Here is a 21,782-nt window from a genome sequence, read left to right as displayed (position 1 = left end):
TAGTTACTTTGAAATATATATATATATGAATAATTCAAATTATATAAATTACCTCATCACAAATATCTCAAAAAACGTCTTGTGAATTTGAACCAGGGCTTGACGTTGAGCTAACACTGCTTAGAGTTCCTGGTTATCCTGTTCGAGAACACTTGATAGATGTGTCTTTGTATGCTGTCCGCTGCCATCATGACTATGGTGCTTTTTAATAGATTGTCCTGAAGAGTCCTTTTTGCTGTGCTTGTGTTTATGCTTATGTTTGTGTTTCTTTTTATCCTTGTTCTTCTTTTTCATCTACAGTGGTAATAAAAATATTAGCATATCGAGAAGATTGATTTGAAGAGATTTTTACGGTTTTAAATGAGTATAACTTTCAACCTTGTGCAAGAATTTTGGAGCTGACTGGTGGTCAAATAGACTTTAATATGATGAACTTGATGACGAACATTGTATTTAATGTTTGAATGCTTTTTTTCAGCTCTTTTTTTTCAGAAGCGAAATTCGTGCAGCTACTATGATTATTATAAAATTACTATCCTTTTAATATTAACTATGAATAAGCTTGACAAGAGCCGGAAATAATATCTATTATTATTGATTACGGCTTACTTATGAATAAATAAATAAATAAATAAATAAATGGTTCAAAATGTCATAGATAGTCTAATAATATTATAAATAGTCTCCAAATGGCATAATTTGTTCAAATATGTTGCATATTGTTGTAGTATGTCTAAAAATATTGCAGATTGCCTGAAAATGTTGTAATTTGTTTGAAAATGTTATGGATACTGTTCAAATGTTGTAAATACTAACAAAATGTTATAAAATACGCAAACAAATTGCCTAAAATGTTGCAAATTTACTGAAAATGTAAATTGTTTAAAATGTTGTAGAATATATTCAAATGTTGTAAAATGCATAAAAAGTTTGCAAATTGTCTGAAAATTATGTTAGTTGTTTGAAAATGTCAAGATCCTATGAATTTTATGAACTCTTTGGAATTTCTCTTAATAGATGTGAAATTTAATCACAAAACAACATTTAAATGGTTTTCGATCAATAGGCAGCGCTACATTTTGCCTCATAGAATTCAATATTTTTATCACTTTCTAATTCACTCTATTAAACAAAAAATATATATGAAAGAACATGATCAATTAAATGCATAAAGATTATTATCAGAATCTATTATACCTTAAATTTTAACCTCGTGCATATCAGAATAATCAAGAATCTGTCTTCCAAGTTGGTCATCCATGTCCAAACATTCCCTCTTAACAGGCTTTTTATCGATTTCATCTCATTCGCTTTTAATGTTATGCAGACCACGAACATCTTGTTCGATTTCATCTCATTCGCTTTTAATGTTTCATACCACGAACATCTGACCACGAACATCTTGTGATTCTGGAGGAGGTCTCTTCAGATGCCCACTGGACATTGATATGTCCATGTCATGAGATGACATCAAGGGCGAGGATTGTAACTGGGTTTGGTTATTGTTGAAGTAGCCATGGAGGTGGTGAAATGGTGCTTTGACTAAAAAATAGAGAAAAATTAGTATTATTATGTAATTTTTGGGAAGGCTAGCGGTTTCTGGAGCAAATGATTGTTTTTAGGAAAGTAGGGTTCAGTGCTTTCAATATCTATAGGTTTTCAAAAAATATAAATAATAAAAAAATCAAAATATTCTAAAAGCTTTTAAAACTTTTAAATACTATATATGAAGTTCCAGCAATTTGCTTTAAGAGATAATGCTTATTTATTTTACCTCTCTCTCCAAAATGTGGACCTAACTAGGCCTAGAATTTGATACTCGTTGAGGTTTAACCAAGTTAGACATTTCATTGCTTTGAAGACATTGAGTCTTCTAGATCCATACAATGCAAAATATAAATCTACCAGATCACAACGTAATCTTGTATCATGAGACAACATGCCACTAAAAATATAAATAAACATTAACCGTTGCAGAGTTATGCATTATATACAAATCTAATCTTACTTGATATTATTCCAAATTCTTTCTACCAAATCCTTCGTATCCCACCTATGCCTGTTACAAAAGGCGGTTTATCAATTAGCATTCTAACGAGAGCATGTCTGACCCCTGGGTCTCTATCTGTCTCTACTACATCTGAAAGTTTGTTTCAAGTCATCTCGCCTGCCCCAAACAGGGTGATAGTATTGACCTAACTTGTCATGAATAAATTAAAAGTATAAATGAAGAAAAGTAATACGATATACGAAAAATGGTCACAATTTTACCAAAGCTCTAATTTGTACTTAAAAGCTCATAATTTTCAAATAACTTGAGATATTTTTTTGTTTAATCTTTTCCAGGACAGTTAGTCAATACTATCACCCCATTACGGCTTGATGATACATTTATGACAATCACAAATATTGTTTTGAAAACAATTTTGAATGTCATTCACCTGCCATTGCAACAGGTATAGTTTTTGAGGAAATAGTGTTGAAAATCAGTAAAATTATTCTGCCGAATGATGAGCAGCTGAAAAAGACCCAAACATTTTTCTGAAATAGCCAACATGGCTGGAGGCCCTGCCCAAGTGAAAACCATTGCATTGGCCACCTAAAACCATGTAATACATTTAATTCCATCTCGCACTAATATATTTGTTCTCACCTTTGTCAGCAGCTTTGCATCGAACTTTATAAAATGCTTGTTCATTCTCAATAGTGACAGTCAAAGCCATTCGCGAGGCAGGAGTTGGGTAGCGTACCAATGCATCAATCGCTTCCATCTGAGCAATAACATCGCGCTCATGTCTCAACTGACACTGCTGCCATTGGTAATCTGGCTGGTCGATTTGAGTTGATCTAAGTAAGAAGAGTCATCTCAGGATCCAGGCGAATCCAGAGAACTGGAGAATCACTGTAAAAGAAAAAATATATCAATATGGATATAAAAGCCAAAAATATAACTTTACTTTACTTACTCCATAGCGCTCAAATCCATATCAACTTCTTCTCCTCCTGTACACAAAGGAATCTTTTTCTTTTTATTTCTACGACTCTTGGAATGACAAGTAATGTCAGCTTTAACAACTGTATTTTCAATTTGTAAAGTATGTTTAAAAGTTCCATCAAGTTCTTGCAAAGTAACTAGCAATGGACCACAATTTTCTAATACCTCTTTGACTCTGCATCCTGTCCATTTCCAACTCTACAGTATTTCTAAAAGGAATTAAATTGAGAAAATTCATTTACTTTTTAATTAATGCAGAAACAGATGGCATGATTTCTGATTATTACCTTTTCCTATTAAAAACTGATGTCAGCGAAAATCTGGCATGTCCACCAGTCCTCACCCACTGATCAACAAAAACAGCCATATCTTTGCCGGTAACAGTAAATATAGCTTTTGTGAAGACATTTGTAGAAATTAGCATATGATGCCATAATCCACTGCCTTAAATATAAGAATATAAACAAAAATCATAATATGTAATAAGTTAATTAAATGTATTTTACCAATTTTCTGTGTAGAAGCATTCGTAGCCAAAGCTAATTGTTCGTTAAACACTTGCAGCAGTAATTCTTGACCAATCCGATGTTCCAACATTCTAATGACTAAATGAGCCTTTTTTCTCATTGCCTAAAAAATGCATTAATAAATGCATCCAACATTAATAAAATGTGTGTGATCATATACCTGTATATACTTTGGTGACATAGTATGCAGACTTCTGGTAGGGAAATGGTGTACATTCTGTCCATTATTTTGAGCCACTGTAGCATGGTGATTGCCTCCTCGTCCTTGGGGCCCTCCAGCACCTGTTACAGGAGATGTGCCAGAGGCAGCGGCAACAGGAAGAGGTGCAGGCGCTTGGCTGGGATCCAAAACTATACCACCATACTGTTCTTCATAAGCCACAACCTAAAAGCCAGAACAATGTAAAATTTTTTTTTGTTACAATTTATTTTTGTTAATCAAGACTTTAATGTCTTATTTACAAAAAAAAAAAAATACAAAAAAAAACAAAAAATGCAATACATTGAATATAAAATGAAAAAGTTGAAATAAAAATTAAATTAAAACAGTAATACAAAAATAATAACATAAATGAAAGATGACGTGATGATGTATGCCGCGTACTACGTCAGGACGCGTGCAGACATTGGGCTAGGTGTTTGGTAGATCGGAAGGCCATTTCTTGCTCAATCTTCTTATCGGTCTGTGAATCGCTTGAATTGTAGGATTTGTATGCTGGATTAATTTATTGTTGAAAGATGAACTTCTAATCTTGATCATTTCGTTGACTGTTGAGATTTCAAATCCTTATGTAGGCAAAATTCGAAATATACCAAGGCGCATTAATAAGGATACGCAGAATTTTATTCTGGCACCTTTGAATGATGTTTATGTTAGATTTGCATGAGCAACCCCATAGTTCGATTCCATAAGTCCAAATGGGCACTATGATTGTTTTATACAAAAAGTACCTTGTTATCGAGAGAGATTTCAGATTTCCTCCCAAAAAGCCAGTAAAAATCTTTTACTTTCAGTTGGATTTGTTTCTTTTTATATTCAATGTGCGTTCTCCATGTCAATTTCGAATCAATGTGCATGCCTAAATATTTAACAGAATTGCATAGTGGAATTATTGAATTGTTCATGATGATAGGTGGACTGTTGTGATGTTTTAGAGAAATAATTATGTGCTGTGATTTTTCGATATTGATTTTGATATTCCAATCTAAAAACCATTTTTCGAGACTAGATAAATAATTTTGTAACTGACAAGTTGCTGTTCTAATATCGGAATTGCATGAAAAAATTGCTATGTCATCGGCGTGTAGTGCATATGGTTAGAAGATCATCTGTGGGCATATCGTTTGTGAAAAGAAGATAAAGTACAGGGCTTCACACTGCCCTGTGGTACCCCGCATTCTATATTTCTGATGCTCGAAGTCACATCTTTAATTATGATTCTAATTTTCTATTAAGCAAATATGAGCTTAAGATATTGAAGTAGTTTGGAAAAGTTGTTTGATTTTATATAGGAGTCCTGAGTGCCAAACCTTATCAAAAGCCTGACTGACATCTAAGAATACGGCTACACTGTGTTCCTTTCTATTCATGGCTTCAAGAATACGAGACACCGTTCTGTTGCATTGTTGAATGTAGAGTGATTTTTTCTGAAGCCAAAGTGATGGTGAGGAATCCAACTATCATTCGGATGATCTTCTGACAATCTCTGCAACAAAAGTCTTTCTAAAATTTTCGATAATATCGATAAAAGATGATAGGACGTATGAATAGCTAGCTATTCTTTTGTTATTCTATGTCTAATATTTAGGATATTACGTACGACATGACCCTGTTTTAATAGTTCTAATTTAATTGCATCTGTGCTTGTTGAAAAGTGTACATTTCTAAGAACAACCCTATAAGCCTTCTCTTCTTTCAATTGATATGTACGATATACGGCATTAGTTTCTTTTAGATGTCTGGATAAAGTTCGAAAATGGTCGACAGAATTACATAGAATTTTAAATGTATTGTTAGCTAAACTTCTCAGGAAATATTGATCGTGCGGAATTATTTCATTTAATTGATTAGACATAACATTAATATCGTCAACTCCGTAAATAAATATTGGAGGGGGCTTACTGACTGGAGCCGGTTTAACTGAGATGTCATCATTAGCTGTTTCTATTGTTGAAAGGGCCGAAAATCTGTTTTGAATTTTGACATCTATTCCTAAGGGTTCAAATGAAGTTTTTCTTTTTTTGAAATTCACTACTTGCCATGAATTAGGAGGTTTCTTGACATCAGAATGTGGTTGAGTGAGGCTTGTAGATGCACTATTACTAGATGATATTACTTCCTGTCTTGAGTCAGAAACTGATGAAGTTGAACGCAGCGAGACCTTTTCCGATGTAAACATATTGGTCCGACCTTCTTCGCGAGGTATCTTGCTGTATTTGCTGGATCCAATAACGGTCTTTCGTAGTTTTGGGATTTCTGATGGTTTACTGTCCGATTCCATATTCGCTTCTATATCTTGATTGAAATGTAAGACATTTTTTGATTCCACAAACGCACATTAGAGTCTCGATTATGTATGGTTTTTTGTAAGCAATTATTTAATTATCTGTACACTTTTGTAAGCTTTTCATGCAATATTAATAAACCGTAAAATTCAATCTGACATGCACTTGTTTTTTTTTCATTACACCAACAATGTAAAATAATACATCAAAGTAATATGACAACATAATCTGTTACTTACATCCAACAATTCCTGTCTAACCCACTCTCTGTAATCATTATTTCCAAAACATTCTTCTTCGAGTACAACCCACATAGATATTCAGCAATTCCTTTATTGAGCCAGGTGTCAGACCAGCTCTGCATAGTAATGAAGCAGCCAAAGAATTGTTCAGCTATTGCTTGAGACATTGCTTTCCTGGTTATATAAGTTTGATCAATTATAGCTATGGAATGAAGTGTAGGCCGCTACATCTTGAACAGTCTAAAAGAATAAAAGGGGATTTATTTTACAATCTATGAATTAAATTAAATTCTAAAGAAACTTTATTCACCTCATCAACAAAAACTTGCTTATAACAAGGATATGGATATCTTGTAGCTAAAGTTTCCTCATAAAACTCAAAAGCTTCATGCATATATCGAACAGAGTTCTTCAATAATGGCATTAGTTGTGGTAGACAAAAGTGGGTCACTTCGTGCATATGGGGGTCCACATAAGTTTCAAAAGGTCTAGTATGAAAAAAAAAGCACAAAGTTATTGATAAATAATACAATATTGATATATCTAGTCCATACCCAACAGCTAAAGCAATATTAGGAGCACAAGCAGGAGTATTTAAAACATAATGGTAAGTCTTCCTCCTCATATCAGGCGTCATAGTAATTTCTACAAGATCACCACAAGAGACAGCTGTCATTGCTGCGTCAACAGTAAACTCAAGACTCCAAGTACAAGGCTCTGCATAAGAATACACGCAAGGAAACCAGAGTCTTGATGAGTTTTCATGTGCATAGGTGTACATATGAGCTGCCCTCCAAAAAAACAATCATAAAAATACTGCCAGTTATATTGTGATTTTCTTTCACAAACCTCTTCCATGGTGCCTTCAGTTTCAGGCACAACAAAATGCAAGCCACCTTGAGGTTGCTCTAAAGAAAATTCTATTCCAACTCTTAAACCTCTACCTTCACCAATGAGATGGCTTGCTTCATGGGACACATTGATAAATAATTCTCCTGCATTACAATCAGGATCTATATTTTGAGCAGCCGCTAAGTGACACTTGGAAAATACCTCCAAAGACCTCCTGGTAATAGAAAGGATATTTATCAACAATCCTACTAGTAGAAATTGATAATTATGGGTAAAAACATAGAACAACTTACGTCTTTGAATCATTTTTGCAGATATCCAAAAAGGGATCAAAATATTGAAAAGTAGCCTCACAATCGCCTAATGTGACTCTATAAATTCTACATTGCTTAGCATTTAGTTTAATGCTTCTCAAATTGTCTTTCAAAGGTACTATTGTCAATTCCACGAAGCCCTATTATAAAAATGAGTACACAAATTTTTGTAGTTTGATAAAATAAAGTGAAAATTATTTGTATTTAATATTTACAATTATGCTCTTCCTCTCGAAGCTAATACCAGTCAAACTTAATATTTGATGAGCTGTAAAATAAATATTTTTAATGAATTTATATATCTAAACACCTGCAAATGAAAACTTGATAGACTACTTATAATTTAAACGGTCTGGAATTATCCACTGAACGTTCATTCTTCATTTTTGACTAAATTAAAACTTAAATATACAAATTTAATATTAAAAAATAAATTTATTAAACATTATTATTGCAAAGTTTGCTTCTAGGTTACAAACGTCTTGTTGAATGTTGATATCAAAAGCCTTCCAGTGATGCCAATTCTGTCATGTCATAACAATGAAAATCGTAATGTATACATGCTGCCAACACAAGAACAATATAACGAAAATTTGTAAATGAGGCAAATTTAAAATTAACAATCACAGTAAGAGACATTAAATAACATATTATTGCTAATAAAATCGATATATAATTTAACTAAAACTACTAGATGTAAGTAGCATTTTGCCTTGAGGCAAGTTGCATGAACTGATATCACTAAAAAATCTGTAATTAAATTAATTATAATGCACAACCAAGTGCTTGTATGTCCTAAAAGCTTATGATCAATATATAAATGTGTACATCAATTTAAACAATACTAGAATAATCACAATAATTAGAGCAGGTTTACAGAAATAACCGTTTATAAATATTTCACTGGCTTTCACATGAGCACCCAAGTGTCTCTTCTCATATAGGTACTTTATATTTTTGAGCTTTATGGTTATTTAAAGTTTTTGATGCATGAAGAGATTTGCTACATGTTTCACATTGATAAGGAAATTCTCTAGAATTGATAAACTTGTGTGCATTTAAAGCATCAGATTGTGCTAATGATTTATTGCATATTCCACATTTCTGAAGAAAATTTCCAGAATGATTAGTCATATGTTTTTTTAAACTATATACGGAACGAAATAGTTTGTTACATATTCCACAGTTATAAGGAAGATCTTCAGAATGAATAAGCATGTGTTTCTCTAATCGAATCAATCGTGTGAATGTTTTATCACATATTTTGCAGATATGTTGCTGTTTTCCAGTATGAGTGAACATATGTCGTTTCAAACCTTTTGGTGAGCGAAAGTTTCTGTTACATATATTGCATTTGCAAGCAAGTTCTCCAGAATGAATTGGCTGTTCTCTGTTATGAGCAATATGTTGTATGAGTGTACATATGTCGTTTCAAACCTTTTGATGAATGGAAGTCTCTGTTGCATATTTTGCACTTCAAAAGAAGTTCTCCGGCATGAATTGGCAGTTCTCTGTTATGAGCAATAATATGTCGATCTAAATGGTGTCTTAAAGCAAATGCATTATCACATATTGTGCATACGAAAGGGTTTATAGGAGCCTGCATTAATTCCTGTTTGATTTCTTCCTCTACAGTTATTTTAGAATTCATAAATCTTTCCAGACATGTTTCTCCATTCTCTGAACAAGATTCAGACTTAATATCCTCTTCATTTTGAGGATCTTCTGCTGAATATTCTAGTGGTTCAATTTTAATCGAGGTAGTTTTTTCTTCTGACATTATTAGATATATTAGATACCTGATTATAACAGAGAAAACAGTTGTGTACTAATTAATCATGTATTTTAATCAATGATATTAAATTTAACTAATTTAAGGTGATACTTGCAGCATAAGGTTAGGAATTTTTCCCGTCGTAACATTTTAGAAAGAAATGTTTTGATAATCATCTTCAATCTTATCATCTCAACAGGAATATTTTTATAAATTACTTTTATTTTTATAAATTACTCCATTTATGTATAATGTCTATTTTAATGTAATGTAAATAATAGAAAGTTTATTTTGTACGTCAAAATAATCGTCAATGTTGGCCACATTGCCGCCATGTTAGAATTGTTCACACGCAAAGAATCCTCAAACTGTGATGGCCAAATTGGTATCTTTAAACAAACTTATACCTGCAATTATTTAAATTATTACATATTGTGTACGTCTCAAGAACGCCTAATACTTTATTCCAACCTTTAGTGAATTTCTAAAAATCATAGAACTTCTTGTCCTTTTCAGGAACGCCCTTTTTGTAAGACTTTTTGTCTTGTTCTAGTTTGCTCGTCAGTACAGTCCTTTTCTTTTTTTATGTTGTTATTAATTGTTATCGATTGTATTAATAATTCTATTATTTATACATATGAAATTAACAATAAAACGTTTATAACAATAAAACTAATGGAATACACGTGTAATGGAAATAATGCATTAGGTTTGGGCAACATGGCAAGCGAATTTAAATTAATTGTTCAACACAACTGATATATGTTCATCGGAAAAAAATTCGATATATTATTAATTATTTTATGACTATTGTATTGATTGTACTTCAAAGTTAAACTCAAACACAACAAATATTTAATAAAACAGTACAAACATATATATGCAAACCAGTATGTAAACATTTTTTTATCCAAAACAATCATTTTCTACTATTTTGCCCATTTTATTTTCTGCACCTGCCATGGGACCTGCTTCGCCTACTTCTGGAGCCTGATCTACGATGCCTTCCCCGTGATAGTCTTTTGCGCGCAAAACGGACGTTTTTAGATTTTGCTTTGCATTTACGTTTTCGACGACCTCTAAAATGGCATTCGATTGTAGAATAATACGAACATGTACAACATTGTTTAATAATTTACCCTTTGGCAAGAATGGCATTGCATTTAGGGCATCTTTCAGACTCGCGCCTTTTTGAAGGCTCCGCTTTTTTGGCCTCATTGATATAGGGCTGTTTATCGCTACAAGCCATACAATTCCAAGTCTAACAAATCAAAAACATTAATTCTGTTGTTATAAATTAATTGCCAGATTTTGGTGTCAATTTACAAATCCAAAACATCTACTTTGATATTATAAATAAAGAGCTCAACCTCAAAATATTTCAAATTATGTGCACTTTTAAGCAAGGAAACATATTTTTTATATTTATATTGTTTGCTTACAATTATAAATAGAGTTTTAATTAAATTTCCAATGCTTTTGAATTTTACAAAAATCTTTAAAATTTTTATTAAAAATACATCTCAATCAAAAAAGAGTTTAAAATAGTTTATTGGTTTAATTATTAAATATTAAAAAAAAATGTTTTTAAAAATTCAATTTTTTACTTAATAAAATTAAAAATTTCATATTTAAATATTTTAATATAAAATAACAGTTTATTTTTTATCAAATGAAAGTCCATAATCAATGATTACAAATAAAAATCACTTTTACTTAATAGAATAAAACAAATAAAATAAACTTTAGTAAAATCAAAAATCACTGTTTATATAAATTTTATAAAAATCTTAAATATTTTATTATTCTTATTCATAAATCGTCAGTAGAGTCCTATTTTCGTCATTTTTATGCTTGAAATGATTTTTTTTAAATTTCTTTGCATCTATTTTGTTTGCTCGTCAGTAGAGTTCTATTTTTTATCATAAATTGTAAGAGTTTTTTATCCTTGAAGTTATTTTTTTGAATCTTGGTTTCTATTTTGTTTGCTTGTCAGTAGAGTCCTTTCTTTATTTTCTAGTCTGATAATCAATTTGCTCGTCAGTAGAGTCCTTTTTAATATCTTAGGTCAATATTAAATTTGCTCGTCAGTAGAGTCCTTTTTATATTTTGGGTCAATATTAAATTTACTCGTCAGTAGAGTCCTTTTTTTACCTTTTAGTCTGATATTTAATTTGCTCGTCAGTAGAGTCCTTTTTTATATTTCAGGCCAATACTGAATTTGATTTTTCTGTTAAAGCTGGGATTTTGTTTATTTGTGAATAAAGTCATTTTTAATTTTTTTTTTTACAAAATTTGAGTTTGCTCATCAGTTCTTCTTCATTTTATACCCAAGCTTGCAGTTTTGTTTACTCGTCAGTAGAGTCCTATTTATTACTTTAGGTCAATTTTCAGTTTGCTCATCGAATCCTCTTTTGGTCTATTGTGTTTATATTTAATTTGCTCGATAGTAAAATCATCTATTTGTCTTTCAGGTCTATATTTAATTTGGTTGTTAGTAGTTAGTAGTTAGTCTTTTTTTAAAGTTAATTTTGTTCATCGGTAGAGTTTTCTTTTTCATATAGGTAGAAAATTTCTACCTAGAAATCTACTCTACCTAGAATTCTACCTCTACTAGAAATCTACTTTGCTCTATATAATAAAGTCTCATTTGCATTTCCTATGCTACTATTTTGTTTGTCAGTAGAGCCATTTCTTTATCGTCTAATCTGATATTTAATTTGCTCGTCAGTCTGGTAATCAATTTACTCGTCAGTAGAGTCCTTTTTTGATACTTTAGTCTGATATTTAATTTGCTTGTCAGTAGAGTCCTTTTTTATATTTCAGGTCACTACTAAAGGTCTTTAGTAAATTTTTTTCATGTTCTCAGCTGCTAATTCGTGTGCTCGTCAGTACAGTCCTTTTTCATATCTTGGGTCAATAATAAATTTGCTCGTCAGTAGAGTCGTATTTCACATTTCAAGATGAATTTCTGTTGGTTTCATTACAAGTTTCATCTTTTTTAAATTAATGAGATATTTAATTTGCTCTTCAGTATAGTTCTTTTTAATTTAAGTTATTGTAATGGGCCGAAAATTAAGAATATTTTTTTTTTGCATTTCTTCACGTTTCAGAGGTTTCTGAACATTTTGACATACCTCAGAAAAAATGGATGTGTGAGTTTATGTGGATACAATTTTTTCTGTCGACGTTTTCGGGCGCACCGATCAACCGATTCGAATGATTCATTTACCTTTCGATTCCTATTGATAGGGAGATGTGTTGATTAGTTTTTGGCAAAGGCAAGTCCAGCCGTTACAGAGATACGGAGCAAAGAGTGCAGAAGATCCAATCGGATTTGAATGATCTAAAAAACATTCAATTTGTAATGATTGGGAGAAGTGGTTATTAGTTTTTGGTAAAGCCAGGTCTAGTTGTTTTGGAGATATTGTGCAAAAATGTGTAAAAATTGCAGTTTTTGAGAGAACTAAGCGTCCGATTGGAATGATTCAAAAAACTTTCTGCTTGTTTTGACGAAACAATTTTGAGAAAAAAACATTTTTTTAATTTATTTTTGTAATTTTCAAGAAATATTTTTAACTAAATTTTATTTTCGAATATTTCATTATGGTACGGAGTATATTTATATTATATTTTTATTTATATTTTAACTTATATTTATAATTTATATTTATATTTATATTTACATTTATATTTACATTTACATTTAACTTTGCCTTAAGGAACAATGCGATACACCACTAGTTCTGTTTTGTTTGATCGTTAGTAGAGTCCTTTTCTATTATCGGAGTATTTTTAATCCGGTTTCCCCTACAAAATATTGTTTTTATGAAAAGGGATTTTGTGAATGGATTATAAAATGAAATTGCGGACAATTTTCTATAAAAATGGGTTCAGTTTAGTTTTTAGTAGTTGACTCTGGTTTTGTCCTCGCGTGTTTTGGGCCTGATAAGATTTTATAGGGCACGAATAGTAATATATATATATATATATATATATATATATATATATATATATACTAGCAAACCCGACAAACTCCGTTTCGCCACCAGATGGTTTCGTGAGAAAGATGAAGAAATTTTTTGTTTGTTTTATATTAAGGAAAAATTTGATCATTAAGGAAAACCGATAAAAGAAGAAGATAATCTATTTGAAATTATTTAAAACAATAATATATAATAATAAATAATGGTAAATTATAATTTATATATTTATAATAGCATTAAAAATATGTATAATATTTGAAAACAATAATGTAATTAAAGTCATACTTCAAATACGATATAATCGGTTTGTCATTGTAATTAGCATTTAGGACTTGAACCTTCATTAGAGAAATGAAGTAATTGCTGATTAATAAATTCCATAATATTTGTTCACACAGGGGATTATGTTAAACGACGCCTAAACAAATATTGCTTTCACAATATCACTCATCATCATATAATATTTGTGCTTCAAGAACTTCATGTTATTGAAATTAACATACATTCAGTGACTGATTGTATTTTTTTTACTTTTTCGCTGGCGATACAGTTTCATTCTTTGAACAGCTGTAATATCTGTCTTGTCTAAAAAATATTTTCCAATTCAATAACTCTAAAGATTTATAAAAACTACGAATAATATAAAAATAATTTCAAATGAATAAACTTACGTTTAGTACACGGCCCAAATTGTTTAATTTGTTTTATTATTTTCAAGGAACAGGGTAAAGTATTCTTCTGATTCAGGCATTTTTCATTAAATCAAGATTTGTACTACGATGTAACTATGAAATGTTTATTTATCTATGCCGATTTCGTTGTTGATATCGGTACGCATACAACGTTGATGTCGTTACGCATGCAACGACAGATCTCTATTCACATACACGACGACTAATCACAATCGACCCGTATAAAAGTGATATCATCGAGAGCGAATGACGAATCACTGGCACTCGACTCTTACCTTAACGACTCTTATCAGCCGTAACGCACTTCCGTTGCATTTGTACGGATTTACATCCTAGTCGCGCCTAATAAAGTTTGACTTCAAAAATATGTATCGATGACAAAATTTGAGTTTTCGCCGACGTTTTTGCAAAAACAGTGACGCTTATTTCAAAAATTTAAATCATTCGATGCAATTTTGATGAGGACTTGAGTTGAAAAGTTTTGAGCAACGATCAGCAAAGACGATTTTTTTTTTTTTATAATTAGCAGAAAACTGCAAAATATACGACAATAGATTTCATAGTTCAAGCTAGCTTATTAAAATATTATAGGCCTATAATAAGCATTAAAATTGTAAAAATTCACTAAAGTTTGCTTGGGCTAATAAGTTCTAATTGTCTAATTTTAGTTATTTATACCTTAAGGGAACATTTTCAATTAGAATAGCTAATTCTCTTTTTTTTTATTAAGTCGATTATTTGCTATTATTGCAACATTCAAGCAACTTGCCTTAAGGCCTCCCTATCAATTCTAAACCAAGTTCTAAAGCTATTGATAAGGAGATGTGCTGATTAGTTTTTGGCAAAGGCAGGTCTGGCTGTTACGGAGATACGGAGCAAAGAGTGCAGAAAATAGAAATCGAGGTTTTGAGAAAACGGAGCATCCGATTTGAATGATCCAAAAAACAATTGCTTTTGAGGAGAAAAAAATATTTTTTAACTTCCCGAAGGAGAAGTTTATGTTTTCATCAAAAAATCCGATTCTCTAATTTTATGTTTTCTCGACGTTTCAAGCCATTCTGAATAGAATGAGACCAAATTTGGAAAAAGTATGTGTGTGTGTGTGTGTGTGTGTGTGTGTGTGTGTGTATGTGTGTGTGAACAGATTTTTTGCCGTAAATAGACGTTTTCTCGAAAACGGCTGGGCCGATTTCAAAAATTTAAAAGCCATTCGATGCATCTCGACGAGGACTATCGTTTGTCCTATCGAGTTTTGTGGGACGATCGGCCGAGACGTTTCTTTATAAATAGCAGAAAAGTGAAAAAATTTTCGTGCACGTTTTAGCCCGCAATTCTGAACCGATTAAGAAAATTCAAAAACCGTTCGAAAGATATTGATTGGGAATCGTGCTGATTAGTTTTTGGTAGAGATCGGCCGGGCCGTTTTCTTGTAATAAAGTTTTTAAAAAAAAAATTTCGACGATTTTCATGATTATTTTTTTGACGGTAGATACCATAGTCTTCTAGATCATACTAAAATATTACGGCCCTACGACAACTGGTTCAGCTTTAAAAATTCGTCAAAGTTTGCAAACATTGGTATTGTTTTTTTGGCATTTGTCAAAATTAGACTTTTGATCGACGTTTTCTCAAAAACGCTTGAACCGATTTTGAAAATTTAAAAGCCATTTGATGTATTTCGGTGAGGACTATTGTTTGTCAGTTTTGTGCGACGATCTGCCAAGCCGTTCCTTTGCAATTTGAAAAAAAGTGTTAAACTTTTCGTCCACATTTAAGCTCATCCTACCGAACCGATTTTAAAAAATCAAAAACTGTTCGAAAGATATTAGTTGGGAATGGTACTGATTAATTTTAGGTGAAAATCTACCGAGCCGTTTTCTTGTAATTAACTGTTGAAAAAAGTGTTAAACTTTTTGTCCACATTTAAGCTCATCCTACCGAACCGATTTTAAAAAATCAAAAACTGTTCGAAAGATATTAGTTGAGAATGGTACTGATTAATTTTAGGCGAAAATCTACCGAGCCGTTTTCTTGTAATTAACTGTTGAAAAAAAATGTTAAATTTTCGTGCACATTTTAGCTCATCCTACCGAACCGATTTTAAAAAATCAAAAACCTTTCGAATGATATTAGTTGGGAATGGTACTGATTAGTTTTAGGTGAAAATCTACCGAGCCGTTTTCTTGTAATTAACTGTTGAAAAAAAAATTAAGCCGATTTTTATGAAACTTTTTGTGGCGATATACATCATAGTCTTATAGAACTTACTGTAATACTACGGCCTTACGACAAGTAGTTTAATTTTAAAAATTCGTCAAACTTTGCTAAAATTATTATCGTTTTTTTTTAAAAGTATGATTGATGAAGTATATTATTTACACATTTTTTTTTTAATAAGTCGATTATTTACACATATCGGGAAGTTCATGTAACTTGCCTCAAGGCTAAATACCAAACCAACTAGTTTAATTTTTTTGTATATCGAAAATAATTCAGTTTTATTTTTAATTATTGCTAAAGTACTAAAGCTCATTTATATACTTTAAATAAATAATTTTAACTCTGCAATTCAGTTTATATAGTTCTTAGAAATATTAAAAAATGTTACAGTATTTATATTAATCTATTTGAAAAGATTTAATATTCCTCGAACATTTCGTTACGGTAAGGGAAGTTCCAGCAATTTGCCTTAAGGCACGATGCCATACACCACTAGTTACTATTTAAAAAATCGACTTCTAACAGTAGAGTCCCTTTTCAATCAATTGAAATGATTTACTTCTTCACTTTTAGTTGCAAAATGTTGATTTGAATGTAAGTTTATATTAATTAAATAAATCTTTTTTCGCCATATTTAGTGTTAGCTAAATTTATTATGGTGATATATTTTATAATGCTTATTCTCCAACGTGTTTTATGTTCATTGGAAATTCAAGATTCTATACAAATCCTTTTTTTCACAGTATGTTAAACGTTTATTTCCTTATATAAATATGTTTATAAAGGTTTCTATAATATTTCAAACATGTTTCTGTAGTTCATTCATGTTTATAACTTGTAGAGCAATTTCTCTATCCTGCAGAGCTCGTAAAAAATTGAAATAAATAATTTTGCTTAAGTAGTTGAGTAATTGTTGGACTAGTGTATAACTATTATTTTTTAACAATTACGCTATCCTTCTGCAACGTATAATTAATTCTTTTCTATTCATTACCAGTTTGTGCCTTTCCATCGGCCATGATATCTGTAACAAGAAACAACATGTCTGTTTGTTATTTGTTTTATCCAAAGTGAATAGGAAAAAAAGAGACATGACAAACAAATGTTTTAAAAATGTCGCTCCATTTTTACGAATATCTTAATTTATTTTAATTTATTCCTACTGTTATCGGAATTTCATTACGCCATAATATTAGAGAAATAACTATCAACGTATGTTACTCGGTAATTGAGTACTTTAGTTGAGGACAAAAATGACAAAAGAGACTCTACTGACGAACAATTTGAAAGTCATTTGGAGTAATAAATTAATAAAATATTACATTCAAATCATTATTATTACAAAAAAGGGACTCTACTGGCAAGCACTTTTGCTCACAAGGTAAAAAATCAAATTTCAAGAAACAACTCCAAAATAATAATACGGAAATACATAACAATAAATTGCATTTATATGGACAAAATAAATCATAAATATTCCACTTGATGTCCTGATGAGCTCTTTAAAAATGCAACTATATAATCCAATTTAACATAAATTGTTTGTTGGAAAATTGAAACTTGCAAAAAATATATAAAAAAAATTATATTCAATAATTAAATTTTTAACTCTATCCTGAAAAAAAAAATCACATAAATATATATCTATAATTTAAATAAAACAAATCATTTAATTTTTTCATATAAACTCCTTCGAATTCAATTTTATTCATTCAAATTCAATTCATTTTTGTTTGTTTTTTTTTGGAAACTTTTTAATACAATTTTTTGTTTATAAATAAATTCGTTCGTGTTATAATTATACAATAATAAATTTAATATCGTAATTATTTATTTGTTTATTATTTAGTTTTTTTCAATAGAATAATATTAATAGAATAATAAAAATTAATATCTATGTACAGTCGTTTTTTGATTTAGGATAAATTATATAATACAAATTTACAAATATACAAATTATATGTGGATAAATTTATTTTTGTGACGTCATTGAACACTTAAAAAATTAATTAGTTTATATAGTATTAAATATTTATATTTAAATAATTATAAATATAAAGTATTAAACACTAATTTAATATTTATATTCAAATAATTACAAATATAGATTTTTTAATAATAAAATATGTATACAAGCAAAAATATAATTGTTTTAAACATTTTACAAAATTTTTGTAATTTATTTTTTATACTTTTGCTTTTTGACCTGACCTTTAATAAGGGCTAATATTTTTTTGCAAATTATTTTCCAAAATTTGCAGAAAAAAATTAGTCCCTTGTTTCAACAAAATCGTTTTTTGCAAATTTGTGCAAAAAAGTACAAATCCAAATTTAAGCCCAAATAATTTTGATCTTTTCAAATTTTCTATAATATTTTTTTCGAAAATTTAATATTTAAAATAATTTTATTTTGCCAATTATTTATTTATAACTAATATTATAAATTTTAGACGTGACATCTTTTGTTTGCAAAAATTTGCAACTTTCATAATTTTTAGAAAATTTGCAAATTTTATTAAAACAATTTTTATATTTTCAAAATTCTGCGTAAAACCAAAATGCATTTAAATTATTTTTGACGTAATAGTTTATTTATATAAATTACATTGCAAAATTAAAAATAATAAATTTAGCAAAAAAAATTTCCACGTCAAATAAATGCATTTTAGTCCATTTTTCCTTAGTTTTTCCTTAAACAGTCAAAATAAATATAAGACTTTTTTCTAGGAATAACTTTTAAAATTACAAAACTCAATAAGCTGTAAATTACTTACAAAAATTAAGTACAAATCCCATCTTATTATTCATCAATTTGCTCATCTTATTATTCATTGATTTTGAATAGAAGCTATTTCAAAGTGTTTGTATTATTTTCTAATTTGAAAATTTTCACTGAATATAAAATTTTCACTGAATTTAAAATTATGAAATGGCTTCAGTATATATAGTATTAACCTGCAGCCATCGCGCAGCGTAACTTGATAATATATATATATATATATATATATATATATATATATATATATATATATATATATATATATCAGAGCCTATTATCTCAGAACAAAATCCGCGTTCAGAAAAACTACTTAGAGGTCCAATTGTAGTCGCAAATTTGGCTCTAGTGAGCCGATGAAAAAGTATTATCAAATATTTTATATCAATTAGTAAAAAACGTCAGTGTTATTTTTGGTAATGGTGATTCTTGTTTATTTGTGTTTGTACATTTGTTAATAAAGATTTCATTAAGAATTCTTCTCAAATGCATAGCCCTTTGACAAAATGAATAGAACAACTTAAAACTCAAATACAAGACATAAATACTACGTAGTGCATTGACAGATTAGTTTAACCCTCCGTCGGTCGGCGTGGTCTGGCCAGACTTTTTTCGACTTCAATTAAAAAAAAAATATTACTTCTAGTAATCCTATCGACTTGAAATTTCTTGACTTTTCCTAAAATTTCATTAGCTGTCTAACAATGAAAAAATCAGGACGAAAAAATGTACAGAAGGATAATAAATAAGGACATTAACTTTTTTATACTTCGAACGGTCGGAAAGGTCTGTCTAGACCACCCATACATTTTGTATGAAATATACGCTTTTTGATACATGTAAACCAGTATTTTGTCTTTTTTCATGGTATTTTCTATTCAAACTGCGTTGTATATATTCTTTGCTATGTGTTGTAACACGAATGTTTAGTATTTTCATGATGAGAGTTCCTTGAAAACCTACCAAACTTATTGGTAATCGCAAACACTGAAAATCGGTAAGTAATGCACACATTATCAAAAATTTCTACCAGTACTGCGTTCGAAATTTTTTTTTGGCAAACCTGTAGTGAAATTATATTTTCACTTTGAGTTTTACAGCTCATTTCAAAGGCGACGCACCTCAATTAGTTTTCGTTTGAATTTCACATTCATTTCAAAGGCGCCGAAAAAGAATAAATATTGTTTTTCATTGATATAAAACAGAAAAATTAACAAAAAAGCAACGATTTTTTTATATTTCTTGATTTTTTTATATAATCGTTAATATATAAGACACCAAAAACTAATTTTCCAAATTTTTTCATATAAATGCATGTAAAATGAATGGTGGTCCAGCCAGACCTTTCCGACCGTTCGAAGGTGTAAAAATATCCGACCGACGGAGGGTTAACTATATTAAATTTTAAGGAAAGAGGCCAGTTGTAGGAAATTATGTTAGAAATCAAGTATAAGCCTCTACAAGAAAGACATAATATTTAGAAATCTGTTAAAATCCAGCTGTTTAAAATTGGATTACCACTTCACACGGATCTGAATATATTTATAACCAGATGACCCGACAGACGTTGTTCTGTACCCATGTCTACAATTTTTAATATAATTGGACAGAATTATTCATAGTTCTAACTGTGTATTTAAACTTCGCGCGCGTCGTTCGTACTGTCAGAACGACTCGTTATTGTTATGTTGGCGACATGTCATGCAAGACGCAATGTTCACGTTTTGACATGACTTCCTCGTATTCGCTCTCTTGTACATATACCGCTGAACTGTAAACATCGTATAAAATATATTTACTCATAATCCATCCAGTGTTTCTTAATACCATAATTTGGTCATTCTCACGGATAGTTACCAGTGCAAGCTTTATTTTGAGAATTATTATACACTGTGGTGAGAAAAGTTTTTTTATATACAAGAACTATTACCGGCGTGTATTGTTTTGTTTACGTGCGGCATTGAAGTGTTTGTGTTGTAACAAGAAGAATATCCTTAATCAAGCTAGCAGTTCGGACGCTGAAATCATCGTCGTCACTCAAAGATTTGGGAGTTCCAAATTTTGAGGTTAGGATTCAGCTCGCAAAACATAAGTGTTTATTAACCTTGTTCCTGTATTAATTGACTTAGTAATAAGTGTTAAGATTTCTTTATTTTCTTTGTACATTGTGTAGCACGTGTTGTAATAATATTAATTTAGTATAGTATAACTGGCTGGTATAATGGCGGATGCGGATTCATTGGAAGGCACCTATAAAATGATTAAGGCTTCATTCGATGCCATCAACAAATATGTAACTGGATTCCAGGAGGGCGACAATGTAAAGGCTCTCTCTGTTCGGAAGCAGAGGCTTGTTGAACGTATCCACAGCTGTGATGAGGTGTACGTGCAGCTTGAAAGGACACAGGCATATGTGGGATGCGAAGGATTTGGTAGAAAGAATTTGGAATAATATCAAGTAAGATTATATTGTATATAATACATAACTCTGCAATGGTTAATGTTTATTTATATTTTTAGTGGCATGTTGTCTCATGATACAAGACTATGTTGTGATCTGGTAGATTTATATTTTGCATTGTATGGATCTAGAAGACCTCAATGTCTTCAAAGCAATGAAATGTCTAACTTGGTTAAACCTCAACGAGTATCAAATTCTAGGCCTAGAAGTCCACATTTTGGAGGAGAGGTAAAATAAAATAAGCATTATCTTTTAAAGCAAATTGCTGGAACTTCATATATTGTAATTTAAAAGTTTTAAAAGCTTTATGAAAACTATACTTTCTAACTTTAGAATAATTTGATTTTTTTATTATTTATATTTTCTGAAACCTATAGATATTGAAAGCGCTGAACCCTACCTTTTCCTAAAAACTAATGATTTGCTCCAGAAAACTGC

The 21,782-nt window shown here is 30.3% G+C and overlaps 1 protein-coding gene and 1 pseudogene across 1 annotated transcript; both read right to left on the bottom strand.

Moving 5' to 3' along the window:
• Positions 1-120: 120 nt before the first annotated feature.
• LOC113365406 lies at positions 121-7,819 on the bottom strand (annotated as a pseudogene).
• A 1,009-nt stretch (positions 7,820-8,828) lies between these two features.
• LOC113365405 (gastrula zinc finger protein XlCGF46.1-like) lies at positions 8,829-9,215 on the bottom strand. The gene has a single exon (XM_026606975.1). It carries the CDS (start codon positions 9,213-9,215, stop codon positions 8,829-8,831), a length of 387 nt encoding a protein of 128 aa, XP_026462760.1.
• Positions 9,216-21,782: the final 12,567 nt, after the last annotated feature.

This window comes from Ctenocephalides felis, unplaced genomic scaffold, assembly GCF_003426905.1.
Source record: "Ctenocephalides felis isolate EL2017-DRISC unplaced genomic scaffold, ASM342690v1 CF-g0.4_SCAFFOLD_00984, whole genome shotgun sequence".
In the NCBI taxonomy this organism is placed as follows: Eukaryota; Metazoa; Arthropoda; class Insecta; order Siphonaptera; family Pulicidae; genus Ctenocephalides; species Ctenocephalides felis.
The sequence above is the reverse complement of the archived record's forward strand: the minus strand, read 5'-3'. Positions and strand labels throughout refer to the sequence as shown.